At 43.7% G+C, this 25,982-nt stretch overlaps 2 protein-coding genes and 1 non-coding gene across 5 annotated transcripts in view; 1 reads left to right on the top strand and 2 right to left on the bottom strand.

Annotated features, from left to right (window-relative positions):
- Positions 1 to 7,811, bottom strand: part of PEX14 (peroxisomal biogenesis factor 14) — a 141,154-nt gene extending 133,343 nt beyond the window's left edge. Inside the window, exon 1 of one of the 2 annotated variants that reach the window (XM_036862124.1) lies at positions 7,717 to 7,811. In XM_036862124.1, coding sequence (XP_036718019.1) covers positions 7,717 to 7,752 — 36 coding nt within the window. In that variant the 5' untranslated portion in view covers positions 7,753 to 7,811. The remainder of the gene's footprint in view (positions 1 to 7,716) is intronic. The other variant, XM_036862116.1, reaches the window with a different exon arrangement.
- A 1,587-nt stretch (positions 7,812 to 9,398) lies between these two features.
- DFFA (DNA fragmentation factor subunit alpha) lies at positions 9,399 to 20,457 on the top strand. 2 transcript variants are annotated; one of them, XM_036827207.1, is made up of 6 exons: positions 9,399 to 9,613; positions 11,863 to 12,024; positions 13,644 to 13,786; positions 18,025 to 18,214; positions 18,435 to 18,583; positions 19,523 to 20,457. In XM_036827207.1, exons 1-6 carry the CDS (start codon positions 9,475 to 9,477, stop codon positions 19,733 to 19,735), a joined length of 996 nt encoding a protein of 331 aa, XP_036683102.1. In that variant the 5' UTR covers positions 9,399 to 9,474; the 3' UTR covers positions 19,736 to 20,457. The 2 variants fall into 2 exon arrangements, with proteins under 2 accessions (XP_036683102.1, XP_036683111.1); XM_036827216.1 differs by lacking the exon at positions 11,863 to 12,024 and having other exon boundaries at positions 9,416 to 9,613.
- On the bottom strand, positions 20,085 to 20,157 carry LOC118887429. Its single transcript, XR_005018001.1, has one exon. It is a non-coding gene; the product is annotated as a small nucleolar RNA SNORD77 (small nucleolar RNA).
- Positions 20,458 to 25,982: the final 5,525 nt, after the last annotated feature.

Genomic DNA, 25,982 nt, shown 5'->3' with positions numbered 1-25,982 from the left:
ACCAGACACAGATTTCACACACACACACACACACAAACTATAAATCAATATCCTTCATAAACATAAATGTGAAAATCCTTAACAAAATATTGCCAAATCAAATCCAGCATTATATATCAATAAGAAGGGTAATACATCATGACAAAGTGGAATTTATCCAACAAATGCAAGAGTGGTTTAACATTTGAAAAATCAATCAACGTAAATCACATATTAACAGAATAAAGGAGGAAAACAATAGAATCAACTAGACAGACAGCAAAAAGAGCACTTGACAACATTCAAAACACATATGATTAAAAAAAAAACTAAGCAAATTAAAAACAAAAATTGAATCCCCTCTACTAGATAAAGGGGACCTTCAAAAAAACCTATGGCTGAGACTTCCCTGGTGGTGCAGTGGTTAAGAATCCGCCTGCCAACACAGGGGACATGGGTTTGATCCCTGGTCTGGGAAAGGCCCACATGCCGTGGAGCAACTAGGCCCGTGCGCCACAGCTACTGAGCCTGAGCTCTAGAGCCCATGTGCTGCAACTACTGAGCCCGCATGCTGCAACTACTGAATCCCATGTGCCTAGAGTCCGTGCTCCACAACAAGAGAAGCCACCGCAATGAGAAGCCTGTGCACCGCAACAAAGAGTAGCCCCTGCTCGCCACAGCTAAAGCCCACGCACAGCAATGAAGACCCAACACAGCCAAAAATAAAAAATTTTTAAAATTTAGAAATTAAAAAACCTATAGCTAACATCATATTTAAACACGAAAGATTGAGTGCATTTTCCCTAAGATCAGGAATAAGGCAAGAATGTCTACTCCCAATATTTCTTTTAACATTGTACTAAAAGTCCTGCACAGTGCAATAAAGCAAGAAAAAAAAAGGGCATACAAATTGGAAAGCAAGAAGTAAAGCTGTCTTTACTTGCAGATGACATAATCATCTACAGAGAAGTAAGGAATCTACCCAAAAAACTATTAGAATTACAAATAAGCTTAACAAGGCTGCAGATATAAGGCCAACAAACTCAATTTTATTTCTATATACTAGCACTGAACAATTAAAAATGAAATTTAAACATAAAATCCATAAATACAAAAAAATGAAATATTTAGGGAGAAATTTAACAGCATGTGTACGTGACCTACACGCTTAAAACTATAAAATACTACTGAGAAAAATCAAACACCTAAATGGAGACATATATCATTTTAAGGAATCAGAGGATCAATATTGTTAAAATGTCAATTCTCCCCAAAACTGATCTATAGATTCCACATAATCCCAGTAAAAATCCCAGCAAGCTTTTTTGTAAGAACTGATAAACTGATTCTAAAATTTATATCGAGATGCAATGGACCAAAGCTAAAGCAATTTTGAAAAAGAATAAAGTCAGAACACTTTACACTACCTGATTTCAAGATTTACTATAAGGCTACAGCATTCAAGACAGTACGATTGACCCTTGAACAACACAGTGGTTAGGGGTGCTGACCCTCCGCACAGTCAAAAATCCACATATAACTTTACAGTTAGCCCTCCATATCTATGGATTCAACCAACCATGAATTGTGTAGTACTATAATATGTATTTATTGAAAAAGAAATCCAAGTATAAGTGGACCCAGGCAGTTCAAACTCGTGCTGTTCAAGAGTCAACTGTATTTCCTTCACATTAGGAGAAACATAGATAAATGGAACAGAAGACAGTCCAGAAATTAACCTATTATATACAATTTTTTTATTTTTGACAAAGATGGCAAGATAATTCAATGGAGAAAGGGTAATCTGTTCAACAAATGATGCTGGAATAACTGATACCCATATGGGGAAAAAAAAATTAACCTCAACCTTTACCAATAAGCACAAGAAAAGAGCTGCTTAATGTTATTTGTCATCACAGAAATGCAAATTAAAACCACAGTGAAATACCACTACATACTCACTAGAATGGCTAAAATTAAAACAGACAGACAGACAGACACACACACACACACAAAAACAGACAGACAATACCAAGTGTTGGTATGGATGTGGGGCAACTGGAATGCTCATACACTGCTGGTGGAATGAAAAATAGTACAACTTTGCAAAACACATAAGCAATTTATTACAGAACTAAACATACACTTATCATGTGACCCAGTAAATACACTCATAGGTATTTACCAAGAAAAATGAAAACATATGTCTTCACAAACACACTTGAATATTTATAGTAGCCCCAAACTAGAACCAATCATGGGGGGAAAAGACTCTAAGGTGACTGCCATGATCCCCACCTCCTTGTATTCATGCCCTTGTGTTGTCCCCTTGAGTGTGGGCAAGGAACTATGACTTGCTTCTGGCCAACAGAGTATGGTAACAGTGACAGAATGCATGTAATTACATGCATGTGGTTACAATATCTAAGACTGTAATGTCCACTTGCCTTTGGGGAAGCAAGTGGCCATCCTGGGAAGACCCATGTGGCAAGAAACTGAGGGCGGCTCCTGGGTGACAGCCAGTCACAAAAAGAGGTCCTCAGGGCTTCCCCGGTGGCGCAGTGGTTGGGAATCTGCCTGCCAATGCAGGGGACACGGGTTCGAGCCCTGGTCTGGGAAGATCCCACATGCCGCGGAGCAACTGGGCCCGTGAGCCACAACTACTGAGCCTGCGCATCTGGAGCCTGTGCTCCGCAACAGGAGAGGCCACGACAGTGAGAGGCCCGCGCACCGCGATGAAGAGTGGCCCCCACTTGCCACAACTAGAGAAAGCCCTCGCACAGAAACGAAGACCCAACGCAGCCAAAAATAAATAAATAAATAAATAAATAAATATTTTTTTTTAAAAAAGGACCTTATCAAAAAAAAAAAAAAAAAAAAAAGAGGTCCTCAGTCTGAAGTCCATAAGGAACTAAATGCTGTCAATAACCACATGAGCTAGGAAGCAGATCCTTCCCCAGTCAGGATTCCGATGAGATCACAGCCCTGGCAGACACCTTGACTGCTGCCTTGTGAGACTCAGCTGAACTGTGTCCTGATTCCTGACCCACAGACACTGTGAGACAATAAACGTGTGCTGCGTTAAGCTGCTAAATTTATAATAACACTGTTACGCAATAGGTAATTAATATAATCCAAATCCATCAAGTGGTGAACAGATCAACAAACTGTGGTACAGCTATACAATGGAATATTACCCACTAATAAAAAGTAATGAATTACTGAGACATACAATATAAATTTCACAAACATTATTATGAGCAAAAGTGAGACACAAAAGAATATTTACATTATGAATACATTCGTATGTAATCCTAGGAGAGACAAATATAATCTATAGTGATAAAAAGCAGTTCAGTATTCCTGAGGCCAAAGGCTAGGATTTACTGGGAAGCAGGGTAAGGGAACATTCAGGAATACTGGAATTGTTTTGATCTTGATTGTGGTGGTGGTTACACAGGTATATACATTTGTCAAAACAGACCACAACACATCTATTGGAATTCCACAGTAAAGCTTTTGGCCACAAAGACTTGGTCACTCAAAAAGCTATTAATCTATGGATTTCAAGTCAGGATAGGGGCAGCTTTGGGGGATTGGCTAGTAATGGGAGGGACGCCAAGGAGGCTTCTGAGGTCCCAGTAACGCTTGATTTCTTGATCTGAGTACTGGTTACACAAGTGTGTGCTCACTCTGTGAAAATTCACCAAGCTGGACACATAATTGGTGTACTTTCTGGGTGTATGTTAAACACCAGTAAAAAGTTTAAAAAAAATTTTAAAGGCTAGGGAGTCATTCTAAATTAAAGCATACTAAAGAGACAAATCAATGCACTCCCTATTTCTTCACTGGATCCTGATTTTTTTTTTAATTGGAGAATTGTGAATGTGGTATGTATTAGTAAATAATATTTTATCAATACCAAACTTCTTGTGTGATAATGGTATTATGGTTATGTAGGAGAATAACCTTACTCTTATGAGAGACAAGATGAAGTATTCTAGGATGAAATATCATGATGTCTGTAACTTACTATCAAATCCTTCAAAAATATATATATATAAAGAGACTGAGATAAAGCTAATTCAGCAAAATGTAAACAGTGTATCTTGGTGAAGTTTTTATGGGAGTTATAAAGGAGTTCTCTGTATTATTCTTTCAACTTTCCTATAGGTTGGAAACTTTTCAAAATAAAGAGTGAGGGGAAAAATATCTTGTTTGAACTACTGTTATTCAAGAGTTCAATAATCTTCCAAAACTGCATACAGAGACTTGGAGAAGGAAACCAACATTCACTGAGCACTTAATATGCACCACACACTCTTAACACCTGTGACTGCAGTCAACCCTCAAATGGGATTACTATTAATCTCATTTTACAGAGAAGAAAACTGAGGTTCAGAGAGGTAGAGTGACAAGTCCAATAGTAAGTGAGTGCTGGAGTTCAAACCAAAGTCTGTCAGGATACCGGGCCATGCTCTTCCACTCCGTAACATCTTTGCTGTACTCTTCTCCCTTCCCTGCCTCTGTGTTTTCTCAGTCCAAAATTTATTATATCCAGTGAACCTGAACAGATTAGAAATCTACATTCCGTAATAATTCTCAATATTCAACAACCATTAAACAATCAGATTGAACCATGCATCTGCCCTTCACTAAAGACAGAAAAACTGATGGGAAAGTACAAAAATAGGGATGACATTTCCCGTTCCTATGGGCCATAACATGTGCAGACTAGAAGGGACTTTGATAAGAGATGAGCCATACAAAACCGAGTAATGTGGAGTAAACAGGATAAGCAATAAATGCAATTCCAACAGACTGCTTTGAAGACAGCCTAAAAAGACTATACCATTAGGAAAAAGAAAGTATATCGCTGAAATCTAAAAGGCACAAAGGACAGCTAGGATAAACACCAGCATTCAGCGTGTTCCTTTAAATTTCAAGGAAATTACTTCTGAGCAAATAAAAAACCAACCTCAGTGGACTGGTGGTCAACATATGAAATTTCACACCCCCAAAAATGTTTTAATAGGGATTGAGAAAAGGCTTAGATGGTTTGTAAGTGAAACTCCAGAGTTTACTGAATGGAATAATAATAGGTAACACACTGTGTCAGGCACTGTTCTAAAATAAGTTAATTCATTTAATCCGCAGAGCAATGCTATGAGGTAGGCACTAGTATTATTCTTATTTTACAGATGGGGAAACTAAGGCCAGAGAAGTTAACAGAGAAGTTAAGTAACTTGTCCAAGATCACACAGCTGGTAAGTAGTGGGGCTAGGATTCTAGCCCAGTGGGGATGGCTTCAGAGTCCATACTTTTAACCACTGCTCTACACTGCCTTTCAAAGAAAGAAATTGTTGGTTATTTACCCTTAATCTTTCAAAATGAGAGATTGATGCCACACGGCCAACTAACAAACTTTCTATGAGAGACAGAATACTGCCTCAGTCCCACAGGTGTGATGCATTCTTCTCAGACACAAACCAGGTTTGGAGGAAACACCCAAACAGTTCGTTCTTTCAGTTCCACTCTGCTTTACTGGAGAAATGGGAAACCCACTGATCAGGACTAGAAAATGAAATGAGAAGGAACTGCTAAAGAGAGCTGGTTTACTTTAAATGTGTGCATTTGGGGTTTCCCTGGTGGTGCAGTGGATAAGAATCTGCCTGCCAATGCAGGGGACAAAGGTTTGATCCCTGGCCCGGGAAGATTCCCCCATGCCGCGAAGCAACTAAGCCCATGCGCCACAATACTGAGCCTGCGCCCGTGAGTCACAACTACTGAAGCCTGCGTGCCTAGAGCCCGTGCTCCGCAAGAAGAGAAGCCACCGCAATGAGAAGCCCGCGCACCGCAACGACAAGTAGCCCCCGCTCGCCGCACTAGAGAAAGACTGCGCGCAGCAACGAAGACCCAACACAGCCAAAAATAAAACTTTTTTTTTTAATTTAAAAAAAAAGTGTGCATTTGCAGCTTATTGTCAGCGACAGAATTTGGCGTGAAGCATTCAAGTTTTTTCCCAAGCTGCCAGCATTTTCTGATGCAATCCCATCACTATCAGCTTTGGAAAGGAGGGCAAAGAAGAAGCAGAGTTGAAAACCAAACAAGTGCAGGCCCAGCCCCCTTAACGAACCTAGATCCCTTGCACGTGTACAGAGAAGCCAATTTCCAGAACCAAAGGAATCCTTGGGCACTACAAAGGCTCCGAGTGGCAGAATTTTTAGTAACCTTCACAGCACTGGCAAATTATATGTGCTGGCATCCTTCAATCCCAGCCTATGGGCATTCCTAACATGTAACAGCTCAGAGAAACCTAGATTCTGAGGAGCCTCAGCATTTCAGCAAGCTAAGTGGGTTAAGGCAGGAAAGGAGGAACCACCCCACCACCAGGACACTCCCCACACTCCAGAATTTCCGACAGTGAGAAGACCAGAATCAGCCCTAGTTATTGCTCACATTTTACAATCTGGACATCTCTCTGAATCATTCGCTCTGCTAACGGAAGCTGGTCTGGGGAACTCACAACTCCTCTATGTGCAATTCCTGTAACAGAATTATCATGAAGAATAAAAGAGTAATAAGAAACACTAAGCCGTATTCTTCCAAGGAAGGAACTGAAATACCAGGAGGCCGCTGAGAAGTCCACAGGTGTATTCAAGCAGGTGAGAGATGAGTGATGAGGTCCAGGTTAAAACCATTTTCTTCCTCCTCTGTCTAATCTTAACTAAACTTAAACATGTAGGGCTAACTAGTGGACTCACACACAGCCGGGTTCAAATCCAGGCTTAATCAGGCAAATGATCTGGGGCACGTTACAGACCCTGCAAAATGGCGGTTAACAGCCCGTACTTCATAAGGGCTGTAATGAGCATTAAACGAGATAATAAGCGTAATTTGTCCTCCGCATGACAGCACACACTCCCTAACTGTAAGGTACCGCTAACCCCATCCTCCTCACCTCAGCCCACCCCACCTCTGGACTACAAACGCCTACAGAGGCCTTAGCATCCACTGCTTCCTGGCAGCAGACGTACAGGCATGAGCACTGGTCCTCAAGGTCCCCCGACTGGAGTGGGATTTGGCTGAGTCTGTGGCTGAAAAGCTAGAGCCCCTGGCCAAGAAAACCTAACTCTGGGCAGCAAAGACGGATCACCAGCCAAAAGCTCGGTGGCGTCGGTTGATTACAGTGAGTCCCCTTCCTACCAACGCACTGAGAGGGTCCAAGTACATTTCCCACCCTCCAACTTGGCAGGGGAAGCGCAAAGGTGACTAAAGACGAAGAGGCTGGCAGCGGGGCCACCCAGGAGGCTGAGGCTGCGAGAGAGAGGGAACCCTGATGGAATAAGGCCCATCCCGAGAGGGAAGGGCCGGGAACGATCCAGCCTCTCACCCCTCTCCTCAAGCAGGGGCCCTCGCAGCTCAAGCCTGGGGGGCTTCTCAAGAATCCCGCCACCGACCTGGCCAAGCACAAGTGGGACCCGAGGGACCGGCAGGCGGGAAGTGGGGGCCCTCGGGCGCCCCCGGGCCCCTGCTCAGGAATGTGGTCAAGGAGGGGTCACGCGGGGAGGGGCCGGGCGGCGAGGACCTGGGGAGGGGCGGGGCCCCGGAGGGGGCAAGAGGTCGGGGCCCCCGGCTTCCGAGGCTCAGAGTCCCCACCGGGCTCCCAGCCACCCGCCGAGCGTCCCCTCCAGCGGGGTCCCCGCCAGTACGGCGGGGCAGCCCCACTCCCCTTACCTGGCTCGGCTGCTCTGCCTGCTCCGAGGACGCCATCTTTCTGAGGCCTGACTAGTCTATCGCCGCTGGGTGAGGCTTCTCCCAAGCGCCCCCGCTCTCGCTCTCTCGCCCAGACTAAAGTAGCCGGAACTGAGCTGTCGATAGGGGACACCCGGGGAGGAGAGGGGAACTCCCACGTCCCCCACACCGCTCACTCTTTCCATTAGGTCTCTGCTTTCCAGCAAGAACGATGCCTGTCCTTTTTGCTTTCTTATATGTATATTATACTTATTGAATTAAATCTCTGCCCATCTTCACAGTGCCTTGGGCACATGTAGGGACACCCTAAGTATTTAATAAATGACTGAATGTGAAGAAACCTGGAAATTAATTAATTAATTAAGTGATGGTTCAGTTGGGTGCCTACCATTTGCCAGGCACTTTGGTAGCCGCGAGAAATAAAAAGATCCAAGACTCAACCCCTGCTCTCAAGTCTAGGCCAAATACACACACGCGCGCGCGCGCGCGCGCAATTACACCTTGGAGCTAGGAGTCTGATAACGGTATGCAGGTCTATTAGGAGAACTCAGAAGAGGGGGCTTTTTGGAGAGGAGAGGCTTCTACGAACCGTTATCACTTTATAGCGGTTGAGTTGTTAGATTTTAAGCTAATTGTGAAATTATACGAAAGGGTTGCATACATTAGAACTATCAGTCAGTTCCATTGCAGTTGTTTTTTGATCATTGATGGTGTATTCAAAAGGGTTGCCTCAGTTAACAATTCGTCCTACCAAACACTTTTACATGTCTTTTTCTCATAATATCTGATTTCCTTTAATAACAAAATATGAAAGAGATTGACCCTGAATGAATACGGGCTGATAATTATTCCTTGTTTATATAGAATGCCCCCTTTTTAAGCAAGGAAACTTTCTGATAATTTTTTAATTATTATTTTAATCTTAAATGTTAGTCTTTCAGGAGTGAAAAACACAGACTTTTCCATAAGTAACAGTATTAGAACAAAGACAAATATGTTGTCAAGCAGCATCTGAACAATCTCAACAGTGATGTGGTTCGCATTTACCCTTTTCCCTCTGATTTCTTTGAGACCTTAATGTTTAATCTAGTTATTTAAGCATTTCGTTCCGAGGTCCCAACCCAATTTGGAGAGCTGAAGCAGGGAATCGAAAGAGTGGAAATGTGCGAGTATCTTATGCTTCTCTGTTATGTTTTCAGCCAGACTGAAAACTACACTCAGCAATTTTTAAAACTGACTTCCTTCAGGTCAGCGTGAAGGTTGGGACATTTTATACATCTGTTCAGGTTGGAAAGGAAAAACAAATTAAAACAGTACAATGACACTGCTTTATGTATTAATATCTTGCATCTATCTATATATATAGAAAGGAGTGCTCTAACAATTCAAGGGAGTATACAGGCGTGTCCTTCATAATGCAAAATAAATCCCTATTGACCTCATTTTGAACGCGCGAATGCAACTCCTTAATATAAGGCAGAAAAAAAAAAACACCTCCGGGGTCTGAATTGCGCGACCTAAGTCAGCTTTGAACCCACAGACTACAGCTCCCGGCACGCCCCCGGGGCCGCAGGGGATTAGCCGCAACTAGAACTACATCTCCCGGCGTGCCTTGGTCCCACGCCTGATTTGCTACAGCGAGAACTACATCTCCCGGCATGCCGCGGGGGGTGGAGTTGGGTAGGACTCCCGCGTCCAGCTCCCCTGACGTCCGCGCGTCGGTCAGGTCAGACCCTGAAGATGACGGAGGTGGCTGGGGGCCCCAGCGTTCCAGAACCCAGCGAGATCCGGGCTCTAAAGCAGTGTCTCCTGTGCCGCAACCACGGCCGGGAACAGCACGGCGTGGCGGCCTCCTGCCTCGAGGAGCTGAGGAGCAAGGGTTGGCACGGGACGGGGGCGAGGACTTGGGGGGCCGGGGCCCGGGCTGAAGGGACCCGGGGCCCGGGCTGAAGGGACCCGGGGCCCGGGCTGAAGGGACCCGGGGAGAGGTGGGGATGTCCGGCGGGGCAAGGCGGGGTCAGGAGAGGCGACTTGGGGCTTCTTGTCGCTCGAGTGGAGCCTTGGAACAGAGATGACTCAAGTGGGTATGGCGACTTAGCAGTTTCATAGCGTTTACAGGCGCTTTAACTGAATTTATCTTGTGTGAGATTCATATGGTGGAGAGGCAGACGAGAAGCAATATGCGAATTAAGACAGACTCTACTTCGGTGCTTCGCCCTTAGATGACTCAGATTTTGGATCGAACCCAGTCCAGTGTATTCCTGCCACTCAGGCTCCCTAAGGTGGTACTGGGGCCCCCAGCTGAGCCTACGGCGGGGTGGGAGCGGGTTTCTACAGTCAGCTCTGGCAGGTACCTGTGCGATAAAGAGGGAGCTGTTACCGACCATCCGGGAGGGCCAGACAAGGCACGTCTGTTGTGAGTAACCGAGTTGACAGAAACTCTGAGCAGCATACTGTTACTAGCTACCTGACCTTACACTTAACCATCTCTCCATTCCCAATTTTCTCTTCAGCAAAGTGGGTGTATTTCCAGCCCTGCTCCACAGGATTGGGAGTCTGGAAGGAGATGATATATTCAAACGACTTACACGTTGCTGGCCTGTAGCAGTAAATTGCTTACTCAAAGAAGTTCTATTGGTTAAACGTGTGTGGCATCCCCGGGCATGTAGTGGACGTCTGTGTCAGCATGTTCAGGGCTTCCCCCAGAGTCACCAAGCCCAACAGATATCAGACAGATGTCTTTCAGAGATGCAGGAACAGCCAAAGCACTCTAAATGCTTTAGTGACGTGGCTTTTGCCATATAAGTGTTTACATATTTTTTGCTTGGCATGAAGTTGCTTAAGTTTTAGTGCCCCTTCAGTGCAGTGGCTGGTTGCATTTGGCACAGAGGCTTGTGTAAGTGCTTGTGTTTCTGGAGCTCAGCCTATGCAAGGCTTGCTGTTCTATTTGGGTGGAAGACAGCATTGCCCAATGATCTTTGTAGTCTCGTGGCTACTTCTCTGCCTAGTCTAGTCCCATTAGCATTTTAGGCATTGCCATTACTCAGTGGGATGGTACAGACCTGCCCTGGACAAAGCCTCTTGCCCAGTGATCATAAAGATGAAAAGCTACTGTTACAAACTTCTGCCTTCTGCTTCTCTTATACTTTCCTATAGGTTAGTAAGGCTGCAAAGAAGGATACTGCGAGAACATAAAGTCATTTTTTTTTCTTTTCTTTTTTAAAATTTTCTTCTTTTCTTTTTCTCTTTTTTCTTGGTGACATTTGACACATAGGAGAATTTGAGTAGACCACTGAGGAAATGAATGAAAGACTGCTTGTTCTCAAGGAATCAAATCAGACTTTGGTTTGTTGTTCATCCAAGTAAAGGCTCAAGTGCCTCCTAATGTGGGTGTAGAGTAGCTGAAAGAAAAACACATTTTCAAGAGCCAGACTGTGTGGGTTGAAATGCCGGCTCTGCCACTTACTGTGTGACCTTGGGCAAATTACTTAACTTCTCTGAGCCTTGGGCTTGACGTCCATAAAAATGTGAGTAACAATAGTGTCTACGTTATAGGATTGTTATGAAATTAAATGCTGTATCTGAAAAGCACTTAGTACAGTACCAGGGACATGGTAAGTGTTATATTAGTGCTAGTGGTCATCATTATAGTTATTACAGTTATTATTACCAGGGATTTTTCTAGGCTCTGGGGGCATACTTTTTTTTTTTTTAATTTATTTTTGGCTGTACTGGGTCTTCGTTGCTGCGCGGGGGCTTTCTCTAGCTGAGGCAAGCGGGGGCTACTCTTCGCTGCGGTGCGCACGCTTCTCATTGCAGTGGCTTCTCTTGTTGCGGAGCACAGGCTCTAGGCGTGCGGGCTTCAGTAGTTGAGGCACGTGGGCTCAGCAGTTGTGGCTCGCGGGCTCTAGAGCGCAGGCTCAGTAGTTGTGGCACATGGGCTTAGTTGCTCCGCGGCATGTGGGATCTTCTCGGACCAGGGCTCAAACCTGTGTCCCATGCATTGGCAGACGGATTCTTAACCACTGCGCCACCAGGGAAGTCCCGGGGCATACATATTGAGAGTGCAAGGACAGATGTAATTTCCCTAGGGATACTTGTCAATTACCAATATTTTATTCCTCTCAGCTTGTGACATTCTGGCCATTGACAAGTCCCTGGCACCAGTCACCCTGGTCCTGGCAGAGGATGGCACCATAGTGGATGATGACGATTACTTCCTGTGTCTTCCTGCCAATACTAAGTTTGTGGCACTGGCTGGGAATGAGAAGTGGGCTTACAACAATTCAGGTAAGAAATGCTGGCCGTATATACAATATACCATCCATCATGATTTATTTTACTGCATAGGCACCTGGTTGCTGTTTGGCTGGCTGTTTAAGCATTTATGCAGCAAACATTTACTGAGCACCTTCTGTATACCAGAGTGGTGCTGAGTCTGGGGATGAAGATGTATGAGATGGGCTCAGTTCTCAAATAACTCACAGACCGACAGCAACTAAAACGCAGCAAGGCAGAGAGATCTGTGCCGCGGGTGGGGTCACACTGTCTGGTCTGAATCCTGGCTCTGCCATTTACTAGCCGTGTGACCTTGAGCAGATTATCTAACGTTTCAGCCCCGTATTGAGATAATAATTACAGTACCTGTCTCCTAGCGTTGTTGTGAGGATACTAGAACATAGTACATATCAAGCCAGGGCTTCTCAACAGTACTGCTGACATTTCGGGCCGGGGAATCCTTTGTCGTGGGGCTGCTGTCCTGTGTCTCGCAGGGCGTTCAGCAGCATCGCTGGCCTTTACCTACTAGGTGTCAGCGGCATCTCCTCACCCTAACTGTGACAAGCAAGAATGCCTCTAGACATTGTCACACGTCTACTGGGTGTGGGATGGGCAAAATCACTCCCAGCTGAGAGCCACTGATAGAAAGCATTTAGATCTCACCTGGTACACAGTAAGACGAATAAATAATTACCTATCACCATCATTAGCATCGTCCTCACTGGAAATACAAAGGGAACTAATATTGACGGGCAAGGATCAAAGAGCTAAAGAAGTGTCTTGAGGAAAGTCCCTAGGCCACTAAAGTGAGGAAGTCACCCTTCAGCAATGGCTTTCCCAGCCACCTTTGTACGCGGGCCCAGGGGACAGCAAACAGTGGCTGCAGCTCCTCCCGTCAAGGGTAAGCCCCATCGCCAAGCACAGGAGGAGTGCCGATGAGGATGAATGATTTGGGATGCAGAAATAGAACACACCCACACACACAAAAACCATCCTAAAGGGAAGTGTGACAGTATCCTGGGTATGCCTAAGCATACATTGGATTTAAGTGGCTTCCTTCCGTAAAAGAATACAGAGCAGTTTCACAAAGAAATAAATGGAAGATGGGGACTTCCCCGGTGGTCCAGTGGTAAAAAAACCCACCTTCCAATGAAGGGGATGTGGGTTCGATCCCTGGTCGTGGAACTAAGATCCCACATGCCACGGGGCAACTAAGCCCTCGCACCACAGCAACTGAGCCTGCACACCACAACTAGAGAGCCTGCACGCCACAACTAGAGAGCCCGCGTGCCACAAATTACAGAGCCCATGCGCTCTGGAGCCCACGTGCCACAGCGAATGATCCCTCATGCCAAACAAAGATCCCCGCGTGCTGCAGCTAAAACCTGCTGCAGCCAAAAAAAACAAAAAAAAGAAATGGAAGATGGAACAAGAGGGAAAATTAAGGTCCTAGATGGGGATTGGCTTTCCCATGAATCCCTGAGAAAAGGTGCTTCCTTCACCATCGAAATTATTATAAGTGATCTGTCGGAAGGATGTGCCGACATCCTTGAGGTCTGAGTTGGAGGAGGAAGTGAAAATAGCACTTCCGGTTAATCTGACTCTGACCGGCATTTTCTCCCATGTATCAGATGGAGGTACGGCTTGGATTACCCAAGAGTCCTTTGACGGAGATGAAACAGACAGCGGGGCAGGGTTGAAGTGGAAGAATGTGGCCAGGCAGCTGAAAGCAGACCTGTCCAGCATCGTCCTCCTGTCCGAGGAGGACCTCCAAGTAAGCCTCCTCCGCAACCCATAGCCACGCTCCTCCGGCCTGTGCTGCCCCCAGCGCCTTAGTTGCCATGCATCCTGCCATAATAGTTTCATCGCTTCTTAATTTTTAAGTAATTCTTAGATGACAACCAAGATTCTTCATTTTCTAATTCTCTCACCTAGAGTAGGAAATTTTCACCCCTCACCCTGCATCAGAATCACCAGTGGAGCTTTTTAAAAACACAGATGTCAAGGCCCCACCTAGACCCATTTAGGCCCAAGGCGTGGGTCAAGGATGTACTGCTAAAGAATGCAGATTAAATCTTAGCTCCACCTCTATGACTTTGAACCGGTAACTTAGCCTCTCTGCTTATGTTTCCTCTCCAGTAGAATTAGGATAAAAATAGTATTGTTAACTCAAAAAAATATTTATTGAGCCCTTGTCCTCTGCCTGACATGGTTCTGTGCACAGGGATACAATGGTGAACAAGCCAGACACAGTCCCTGCTCTAATGGAACTCAAGTCCTGGTGGAAGGAGGCAGACAAAATAAGCAGCATGTCAGACAGGGCAGTGTGCCAAGGGTGATGGGAAGCCTCCTGAAAGGAGGTGACCTTTTGGTAATTTTTTAAACTTGTATATTTATTTTGAATAAATCATATTAATACTTTCACGTGGTTCAAAATCCAAGAGGTATAGAAGGATACACAGGTAGCCAGAAAGTAAAACAACCCAAATGTCCGTCAGCTGATAACTAGATAAATAAAATGTGGTATATCCAAACAATGGAATATATTATTCAGCCATAAAAAGGAATGGAGTATTAATACATGCTACGACATGGATAAAACTTGAAAACATTATGCTAAGTGAAAGAAGCCAGACATGAAAGGCCACATATTTTATGATTGCATTTATATGAAATGGCCAGAATACACAAGTCCGTAGAAATAGAAGGTAGATTAGTGGTTGCCTAGGGATGGGGTTGGTGGGGAGTTTTGAGGAGGAATAAGGAGGAACTACTAATGGGTACAGTTCTTTCTGGGGTGGTGAATATGTTCTAAGACTGATTGTGGTGGTGATTGCACTATCATAAGACCACTAATTATACTGAAACCCACTGAATTATACACTTTATTTATATGGGTGAATTGTATAGTATATTAACTATATCCCGATAAAGCTGGGTTTTTTGGGGGGTTTTTTGGCCATGGGGCATGTGGGATCTTAGTTCCCTGACCAGGAATCGAAGCCACGTCCCCTGCATTGGAAACATGGAGTCTGAACCACTGGACCATCAGGGAAATCCCTCAATTAAGCTGCTTAGAAAAAAAAGGATATACAGGAAAAGTCTGACTCCTGCCCCCAGCCATCCAACTTCCCCTTCCTGGAGACAACCAATCTGTCAGTTTCCCTTTCCAGAGATATTTTATATACAAACAAATACATAAGTGTTTTCACCTCCTCCCCTATATCACACAAGTGGAAGCATCTCTACTGTTTTAATTTTTTTTTTAATTTATTTATTTTATTTATTTATTTTTGGCTGTGTTGGGTCTTCGTTGCTGAGCGCAGGCCTTCTCTAGTTGCAGTGAGTGGGGTCCACTCCTCGTTGCGGTGCGTGGGCTTCTCATTGCATTGCGGTGGCTTTTCTTGTTGCAGAGCATGGGCTCTAGGCATGCAGGCTTCAGTAGCTGTGGCACATGGGCTCAGTAGCTGTGGCTCCTGGGCTCTAGAGCACAGGCTCAATAGTTGTGGCACACGGGCTTAGTTGCTCCACAGCATGTGGGATCCTCCCAGACCAGGGCTCGAACCCGTGACCCCTGCATTGGCAGGCAGATTCTTAACCACTGTGCCACCAGGGAAGCCCTCTACTCTGTCTTAAAGAAAGATTTGGAAAGTATTCCAGATCAGTTTATAAAAGACATCCTCACCTCTTTTTCACCACTGCATAATATTCCATTTCATGCCTGTACCATGACTTATTTAATGAGACTCCCCCACTGGGGGACATGTGGGTTGTCACCAGTCTTGCTATTCTAGTCAGTGCTGCAAAAAGCTTAGATCAGTGTCATTTTGCACACATGCTGGTGCATAGAATAAATTCATAGAATTTAGTTGAGAAACATTGGCAGGTCCCAAGAGGAGACCCTGAAGGACAAGAGGAAGCCTGCCATGGAAAGGCTGGGGCCAGAGTGTTCCAGGCAGAGGGAGGGCAGGAGCAAGCTTGATTTTTTTCTTTCTTGTTTTTCCTGTTTTATGAAACAGAAAGGGGGGACTTCTCTGGCAATCCAGTGGTTAAGACTCTGTGCTTCCACTGCAGGGGGCATAGGTTCGATCCCTGGTTGGAGAACTAAGATCCCACATGCCCCATGGCCAAAAAAAAAGAAACAGAAAGGGGTCACGAGATCCCTTCCCATCCCAACAGACTAGCATATTATGATACCCCTAGAATAAGGAGCACAGCCGTCCTTACCGAAACAGGGACACCAGAATGTAAGTGAGCCTGGCCCTGACAGCTAGGCTCCACGGGGAAGCTTAGGACAGGAGCTTGCAGAGGCCGGCCACACGACAGGTAGAGGAAAGGAACCACCGTCTCGGGGACCATGGGGAGTGAGAACAGATGGGAGCGAAGGGAGGGGCACAGGGGTCAATTACACAGCGTCCTGAGGATTAGAACTAAGACTGACTGATCCTGGGGACGTTATTAACTGCTCTTGCCTCACTTTCCTCATGTGTGTAAGGTGGTGGTAATACTAGTACTTACCTCGTAAGGTTTGTACTTCTTGAATTTTGAACCTTATGAATGTATATTAATACTACTTGTTCGAAAATTGATGCAATATGAAAGTTAAGGATAACTTATAAAGTCACCTCTTCAAAGAGGCCTTTCCCAATCTAGAGCAGCCCTCCTCATCACTTTCTGTCCTAAGAGTTTTACATCAGTTTTCTCACTGATATATGGTAAGTGCTCGAGAAATGCAAACGCTTATTATTGTATTTCTTATTAAGCTCCATATTCTAATCTGCAGCTGAAGTTAGATTTACTCTCCAAGAATTTCAACAGTTTGATCTTTTCTCTTATGAAGACTATTTTTATTTTTTATTATTTTTTTATTTTTTAATTATTATTTTTTAAAATTTATTTTTGTCTGCCTTGGGTCTTCATTGCTGCACGTGGGCTTTCTCTAGTTGTGGCGAGCGGGGGTTACTCTTCGTTGCAGTGCACGGGCTTCTCATTGCGGTGGCTTCTCTTGTTGCAGAGCACGGGCTGTAGGTGCACAGGCTTCAGTAGTTGTGGCATGAGGGCTCAGTAGCTGTGGCACACGGGCTTAGTTGCTCCACGGCATGTGGGATCTTCCCGGACAAGGGCTCGAACCCGTGTCCCCTGAATTGGCAGGCGGATTCTTAACCACTGTGCCACCAGGGAAGCCCTGAAGACTATTTTTAATCTAGTGTTGTGTATGCCGAAAGATTGAGCCTTCTTAAGATCTAGGGTATGATAAGTGAGGTCTCCCTTATTTCACAGACTGAACATGTCATTCAAAAGCTGAGTAGTTTATATTTGAAAAATAGTCGTTCAAAGTACGAACATGTATAATAAAAATGTTTAAGGTTAAAACCATCAGAAAGACTTTTGCTTGAAACAGCCTCATACTGATTCATTGTACAAGTGATCATACACCTCCTCCTTTATATTCTGTACAATGTACAATGGGTTATTTAATATCAGGATTTTGTTTTGTTTTAATTTTTATTTGGAGTACAGTTATTTACAATATTGTTTTAGTTTCTGCTGTACAGCAAAGTGAATCAGTTATACATATACATATATCCACTCTTTTTTGATTCTTTTCCCAAATTGGTCATTACGGAGTATTGAGTAGAGTTCCCTGTGCTGTACAGTAGGTCATTATTAGTTATCTATTTTGTATATAGTAGTGTGTATATGTCAATGCCAGTCTCCCAATTTATCCCTCTTCCCCCTCCCCCCCCAGTAACCATAAGTTTGTTTTCTACATCTGTGACTCTATTTCTGTTTGTTTTGTTTTTAATAAGGCACTAAGGCAATATTTTCCTAATTTTTTCACCAGAGGAAAACTGAAAAAATTACATGCCTCTTTCCTGACTTTCAGGCAGCCATATTAGGTAACTTTGGGAACTAGATGAAATGAGTCTGCGAAATTGATGTATTTGAGAGCTGTAACATCACGTTTAGAAAGTACTTTCCAATTTCTTAAAGTCCGTATTTGTTTGTCAGATGCTTATTGATGTCCCATGTTCAGAGCTGGCTCAGGAACTCAGCCAAAGTCGTGTCGCAGTCCAGGGGCTCCAGAACACCCTCCAGCAGGTCCTTGACCAGAGAGAGGAAGCCCGTCAGTCCAAGCAGCTCTTGGAGCTTTACCTCCGGGCTTTGGAGAAGGAGGGCAGCATCCTGTTGAAGCAGCAAGGTAGGATTCATCGGCTGGGGGAGTTACACTGAGAACTCAGTAGAGCCTCTCCTTGAGAGAGAGCCAGATGCTTACCATGTGGTCAAAAACAGTGAAGCCACAGCTGCTGGCATCTTGAGATGACCGGCTTCTGTCTGCCCAGCTGATTGCTCTGGCTGGATGTTGGTATGGCTGTATGTGTACATGGTGTGCTGATCTCTGTCTCACATCTGCTTTGCAGAGTCCAAAGCTGGCCTTGGTGATGAGAGGGATGCAGTTGACACGGGTATTGGAGAGAGCTCCTCCGAAATTGCACTTACGAGCCAGATCCTTACTGCGCTGAAGGCGAAACCCGCTCCAGAGCTGAGTTTGTCTAGTCAAGATTTGGAGGTGGGCGAGCACCAGGGACCCTGACCTTTGCAAGGAGAGGCTTGTATCAGGTCTTTTTCACCTCTGCAGACCTTGAATCGTAGCTGTCAATTTGCCCAGTATTATATGCAAAGCATTTGCAAACATCTCATTTAATCCAAATCTTAAACAAAATGGGTGCACTCCCTCAGATCATCAAACATTATTTTCTGGTCCAAAGTAGGTAATGAAGTGTCTGACCCCGACAGGGAGGAATAGCAGGACTCAGGCTTCTGAGATGCATCTGTCAGTGGTTGAAAAAGATCCATAGGCCATAGAAGCACATAAAATATCCTTGAGAAAGGCCCACTCGAGGGGATCGTCTTGCACTCTCAGACCAGGGAACTGGAGGCTTGATGAAGGGAACCCGTCAAAGTGGGTGTTCCTTCTTTCTTTCTTTTTTTTGGGGGGGGGGATTTGCTGTAGCTTGTGTTTTTGTTTCATCAGTTGTTTCACAGTTATTTTATTTTATTTTATTTTTGGCCATGCCGAGTGGCATGTGGGATCTTAGTTCCCCGACCAGGGATCGAACCTGTGCCCCCTGCAGTGGGAGTGCAGAATCTTAACCACTGGACTGCCAGGGAAGTCCCTGGGTGCTCCTTCTTATGCTTCACCCTTGTCCCTGTTCCCAGTACTTCCTTGGTGTAGCTAGAAGGGAAAGAAGCTGTACTGACTTGAGCTTGGCTAAATTTCCTGTGTGCGGAGGACTTTATTGTTGCTCCAAGTAAACTACTCTCTAGAGGTCCTTTCCTGTTGGTGTTGTATGGTGAGACGAGGCCTGTGACAATTGAATATGAAGGAGACCTGGCATTTCAGCATAAAGACATGACATAGACTGATATTGCCGATTCTCACCCCCCTAAAGAAAATCACGAGAGCAGCAGAGGTGCTGGTTCTTAATGGTTCTTACTCTTGCCGCAGTTGGTTGCCAAGGAGGACCCTAAAGCATTGGCTGTTGCTTTGAACTGGGACATAAAGAAGACGGAAGCTGTTCAACAGACCTGTCATCAGGAACTTAGCCTGCGCCTCCAGCAGGTACAGAGCTTGTATTCTCTGAGGAGCATTTCAGCAAGGAAGAGTTCGCTGCCTGGAGAAGTACAGAATCCCAAACAAGCCAAACGAGACCCCACATAGCTGGCAGCCAGAAATATGCCAAAGAAAACCTTAGGTTTTGTGTCAGTGTCAGTAAATACCTTCAGCCTAATCTTTGTAGCTCCCTACATACTCCTCTACCCCCTGCCTTCCAGAATGTTCTCCTGGAACAGGCTGGAAGACAGGCTTCATACCCTTTCCAGAAAAGCTATTCCAGATCTCCACATGGGCTCTCCGACCTATTTTGAACCATAGAGCTGCACCAGCAATATCCCACCTCCTCTAATTGCAAGTTCTTATGTTCTCTAACAGTAGTTGTAAAGGGCAGGGAAAAGAAATTGTCATATTTCAGACCCACTATTCTTTTTTTTTTTTTTTTACTCTTTTTTCCTTCTACATCAGATAAATGGTATATCTATCTCTTTCACGATTCAGTCTGTTGAACTATGCAACCATCATAGTAATAGACCCACTATTCTTATTCTAAAGATGGAACGGTAGAATTTTAAACACAAATAACAGTAGAGAAGATGACATATCAGAGTGTTGATTATGGCCACAATCTTGTTTCTCAAGTTAAGGAATTTTTTCATTTGTTTTAAAGGCACGTATTAAATTTGCAGACCATAGGGACATACGGAGTGTAATTCACCATTTCTAATATCTAATTCAGTATTGTGAAATTATATGCATTACCACTGTGAAACTTTTCAGTTTTCTAATGTGTTTTATCAGCAGGGGGTATAAAAAGGTCATTAAATCAATCTCCATAAGATATGACTCCAGTATGAAATTAGAACACTCCCTGACACCATGCACAAAAATAAACTCAAAATGGATTAAAGACCTAAGTGTAAGGCCAGACACTATCAAACTCTTAGAGGTAATAAAAAAAAAAAAAAAAACTCTTAGAGGAAAACATAGGCAGAACACTATGACATACATCACAGCAAGATTCTTTTTGACCCAGCTCCTAGAGAAATGGAAATAAGAACACAAATAAACAAATGGGACCTAATGAAACTTAAAAGCTTTTGCACAGCAAAGGAAACCATAAACAAGACCAAAAGACAACCCTCAGAATGGGAGAAAATATTTGCAAATGAAGCAACTGACAAAGGATTAATCTCCAAGATTTACAAGCAGCTCATGCAGCTCAATAACAAAAAAACGAACAACCCAATCCAAAAATGGGCAGAAGACCTAAATAGACATTTCTCCAAAGAAGATATACAGATGGCCTACAGACACATGAAAGAATGCTCAACATCATTAATCATTAGAGAAATGCAAATCAAAACTACAATGAGATATCATCTCACACCGGTCAGAATGGCCATCATCAAAAAATCTAGAAACAATAAATGCTGGAGAGGGTGTGGAGGAAAGGGAACACTATTGCACTGTTGGTGGGAATGTAAATTTATACAGCCACTATGGAGAACAGTATGGAGGTTCCTTCAAAAACTACAAATAGAACTACCATACGACCCAGCAATCCCACTACTGGGCATATACCCTGAGAAAACCATAGTTCAAAAAGAGTCATGTACCACAATGTTCATTGCAGCTCTATTTACAATAGCCAGGACATGTAAGCAACCTAAATGTCCATCGCCAGATGAATGGATAAAGAAGATGTGGCACATATATACAATGGAATATTACTCAGCCATAAAAAGAAATGAAATGGAGGTATTTGTAATGAGGTGGATGGAGTTAGAGTCTGTCATACAGAGTGAAGTAAGTCAGAAAGAGAAAAACAAATAACAGTATGCTAACACATATATATGGAATCTAAGGGAAAAAAAAAAAAAAGGCCATGAAGAACCTAGTGGCAAGACGGGAATAAAGACACAGACCTACTAGAGAATGGACTTGAGGATGTGGGGAGGGGGAGGAGTGAGAGAGTGTCATGGACATATATACACTACCAAACGTAAAATAGATAGCTAGTGGGAAGCAGCCGCATAGCACAGGGAGATCAGCTCGGTGCTTTGTGACCACCTAGAGGGGTGGGATGGGGAGGGTGGGAGGGAGGGAGATGCAAGAGGGAAGAGATATGGGAACATATGTATATGTATAACTGATTCACTTTGTTATAAAGCAGAAACTAACACACCATTGTAAAGCAATTATACTTCAATAAAGATGTTTAAAAAAAAAAAAAAAAAGATATGACTCCAGGTCTCTCTGGGTGCAAAGCAGAGACTTCTGGTTTATATTCCCCGTTTCTGTACACGCTTGTTCTTCGGGTTTTGTAATCTACAATGCAGTCTCTCTTGCAGGGAAAAGATAATTAGTTACTGACTTATTTGACTTACTTTTTAAGCATCTTAGAGGAAAATAGAATGCTATTAAGAGATACATTGGCTAATTATTAAGTAAAGAAATATAACAATAAGTAAGTCCTAGGGCGAGGGAGAGGTACAGAAAACAAACAGAACAAAAAGAACTGTTTCCTTCTCCTATGCCCTTCCTCAAGGAGGACTCAGACCTACTCAGCATACTCTTACTAATGCCTTACGCTTTTGCTTCTCACTTATTAGCCCCAATGTTTCTTCTTTAATAGCATATTTTATAATGTCTTCTTAATTATCCTTAAATGAAAGCCAGAGCTGGTAACCTACCTATGTGCATACCTTCATCAACATAATACCCCCAAATGTAGTATTTCAGAAGAAATAAAGGAAAATAATTTCCAACAAAATGGTGTGTATCTCAGTATGTCACTTTCTGGAGACGACCATACGAAAGGCACGATGAAGCTGTCAGATGCTTGTACTTACCCGTTGAATTACTGTGAACTTGCTAGAGGCAGCCAAGCACGGTGTGTAGTGACTGTCAACTCAAATACCACAAGCAGCATTGCCCTTTGTAATGGGATTTCCCAAAACAGTGACGTTCTGGACAGAGTAACACATCTATCCTCCATTTACAAGGTGGCTGCATTCTTGATAGATCCAGGGAACGTTAAAACCGGAAAAAATACTTTGTATTTACATATAAAACAGAATTAGGTTTGGGGCTAATTTGGAAGAGGTTTTCATCCCTATGAACATCCAGAATGACATATAAAAGTCAGGTAGGGGGAAAAAGTCACGCAGGATATGGGATGAGTCTTCACTGTGTGGAGCAGTCATGTGCTTTGCAGGGAGACAAGCATCCCACTTCCCACCCCACCCACTCCATGCCAGTAGCAGCCTCCAGGTACTGAGGCAACTGAAAACAGCCCCACACATTTTCAGAATGCCCCTGGAGGGGCAGTAATGCCAGTTGAGGATTTTTATAGCAGTTTGTAGTCTGCTCTGTGCCAGCACCTACCACATTGGAGCCTCAAAACTGAGTGAGCTAAGCAGGGCGTGGCTTGTCGCCTCTCATTTTATGCATGAGCAAAGTTGTGCTCAGGGAGGGTCAATGACTTGCCTCCTGTCACAAGGCTAATTGGAGGGCCAGGGTTCAAAGGCAGGTCTTCTGGTTCGAATTCCAGTGTTCTTTCTACTTATTTGCATTTTCTCTTAAGTCCACATACTCTTTCCTACTCTACATCCAGATGACTGGTTTTGTTAATACCAGTGGAATAAGTTGGAGTCAGCTCCAACTGGAAAAGGCCTAATATGTCTGCAACATGATTGCCCAAAGATTTCTAACTGTAGTCATTGTGCTGGTGGCGTAAGAGAAGTGAATCAGCCTTGTGAACGCTGTGTAGTTAGCCCAGTAGTAAAGGAAGCCTGTATTCCAGAAATAATAGAATAGCATCTCTATTCACCAATTCTGCAACATTTCCATCTTTGCCCTGCTGAATGAAAAATGTTTTCTTCAGTTATTTCTGTCAAATACACACTAGAGCTTTAGTTGACTGGCCTGGGTGTTGGTATTGGTCTTCTGTACTTGAAACAAACCCACCAAGCATCTCAGCTGCATAGGAGAGTGGAAAAAGTACTATGGGTTTTGGAGTGAGACAGACCCACGTTGAGTCTAACCTTATGGGTCAGTAGTTTCCAAAAATGTAAGGTTAGCCTAAGGCCCCAAGATTGAAAGGGTTAAATGAAGTTAAGTATGAGGAAGAGCACAGAACCCAGCACAGAGTCAATGTAGGGAGTGGGTCCCTTCACCTCCCCAGGGCCAGAGATGGGGCCAGGAGCAAAGACCTTAGTCTGCAAACCCTAGACCAAATGTGGAGTGAGAGTTATTTTGCCCCAGCTGCCACTTACCTTCCTTACACCACTGTGCCTCCAGGCCTTCTAGAATAGAAATGTAGCAGCACAGCAATATGTCTAAAAATAGGAGAGGAGAGAGAGAGAGAGAGCAGGGCATGCCTGTTCTTACGTTAGGAGAAAAGAACGTCAAAGAAAGCAACTGGGACTAATGAACTCTACATTAGCCATATTCCATTCTTTCAACTCAAGTCAAATGTCGGTCCCCATTAGGCAACTGGCTTTGACAGGAGCTGTGCTAATTACCACTTACCAACCTTTAATTTCTGGGTAAAAGCAAAAGGAAAAAAACTAATGGATTTTTCATTTTCCAGAGAGAAAGGAATAAAATAATAGTAGTCTGTTAAAAAAATACATTAATTACAAGAATTATTAATGTGCCTTTACTAACCAGATTTTTTAATTTCCTAATTATCTAGTCTTTTATTATCTTTTTTTTTTTTTGCCTTCAGGGTTTTTTCTTATTTTGGTGTATTTATAGGGTTTTGCCTTAAATTATTTTGGCTATGTCTTATATTACTTAAGGTTTTTAAGTAATAAAGGGGGGGGGCGGTGGAGTCCTCTGTCCTGCTCGGAAGCTTCCAATGAGGGGAACAGATTCACTCCTCCCCAGGAGCTGCATTAAATTTTCAGATTGCAGATCCTTAAAGTTAGCTGTTTGCTCAAACTAAGTCAGACAACACTTCCACAATTATAAGGAAGTGAACCAACAGGTTAATGCAGGGCTGTGGGATTTTCTTCGGTATTTTCTAATATCATGTTACAAGAACTATCACCAAGAAAGTTCTAGCTTTTTCTCCAGCTTAGTTATTTTAATAAGACAAACACGTATCTGTTCACTTAACTATTTAATTATAAATAGGATAATTTCGTGTTAATTTTTATTAGGGTTATGAGAAGCTAGAAATAGTGGGTTGCCCAGCTGTCCTTTGCCTCTTCCTTCCTAGTCTAGAAACAGAAAACTTCCTTCTTTTTCAGAGCTAAATGACACTTCCTCTTCTGATTTGTTCAAAAGCGAATCCCTATCTCTATCGAAGAAGCTGGCTGTTATTAAGATGTGGGTTATCCCTTCAGCAGGCGCTGTCAATTCCAGGTGTTTACGTATCTCCCATGAGCTCACTGGTCTGACTGTCCACTGAAACGGTTTGCTGTCAGCACTGACATGTGAATACTCTGAAAGGATTTTTGTCGAATGCTTATGCCACATCAATTCTTCCTTAGCAGTTAAGGATCTATTCTGGTGACAAATACTGGAAATAAATGCAAGAGAATGAATTAGAAGTTGTCCAGGTCTTGATGTCCTAGATCTACACATTTGACTATATTGAACTACACAAAGGTAGACTTTAAGATGGTAGGAAATCACCCTAATTTACCCATTTTACCCTAATTTATTAATCATGAGCATTTTACTCCAGTCTAACACGCAGTTGATGCCAGTTAACATTTTATCAAGGCCCCTGAACTAAGGTAGGCTTAAACTTGATGAATTTCCTGGCAGTGTCATTAGCATAGCTTCATTTCCTTCAGATATTACTTAGTTAAAATTTACAGGGCCATCCCTGGTGGTCCAGTGGTTAAGACTCCGTGCTTCCACTGCAGGGTCACAGGTTCGATCCCTGGTCAGTGAACTAAGATCCCGCATGCTACACGGTGTGGCCAAAAAAAAAAAAAAAAGTTACAATCTCCAGTCTTAAGGACTGTGTATGTATGACCCCAACTGAAACTGAAAAACAGCATGCTTTTCTTCTAGAACAAACTTCAGTTCTGAAGGTTAGCTGGCCTTTCAGGCAGGCATCTTCCACCAGCGCACTGACCCAATTACTGGTCTCTGAAAGCTGCTGTGTTTGGAAATGTGGATGCTATTAAGGCACTTCCATCACATTATACTTTACTCAGCTAGTAATTATGAATATGAGCTCAGCTCTGTGGAAAACAGAACGGAACGGTCAGCAGTCATACTCCGTGAGTCTGCTCCCCTGGTGTCCAGAGAAGAAAATATCACAATGCCCTCCAGCCAGCCTTTGCCGGTTTTCCTGATAATAGCCCTGACCCTCAGAAACTTTCTGTAA

This window comes from Balaenoptera musculus, chromosome 1 (genome assembly GCF_009873245.2).
Source record: "Balaenoptera musculus isolate JJ_BM4_2016_0621 chromosome 1, mBalMus1.pri.v3, whole genome shotgun sequence".
Lineage (NCBI taxonomy): Eukaryota > Metazoa > Chordata > Mammalia > Artiodactyla > Balaenopteridae > Balaenoptera > Balaenoptera musculus.
The sequence above is the reverse complement of the archived record's forward strand: the minus strand, read 5'-3'. Positions and strand labels throughout refer to the sequence as shown.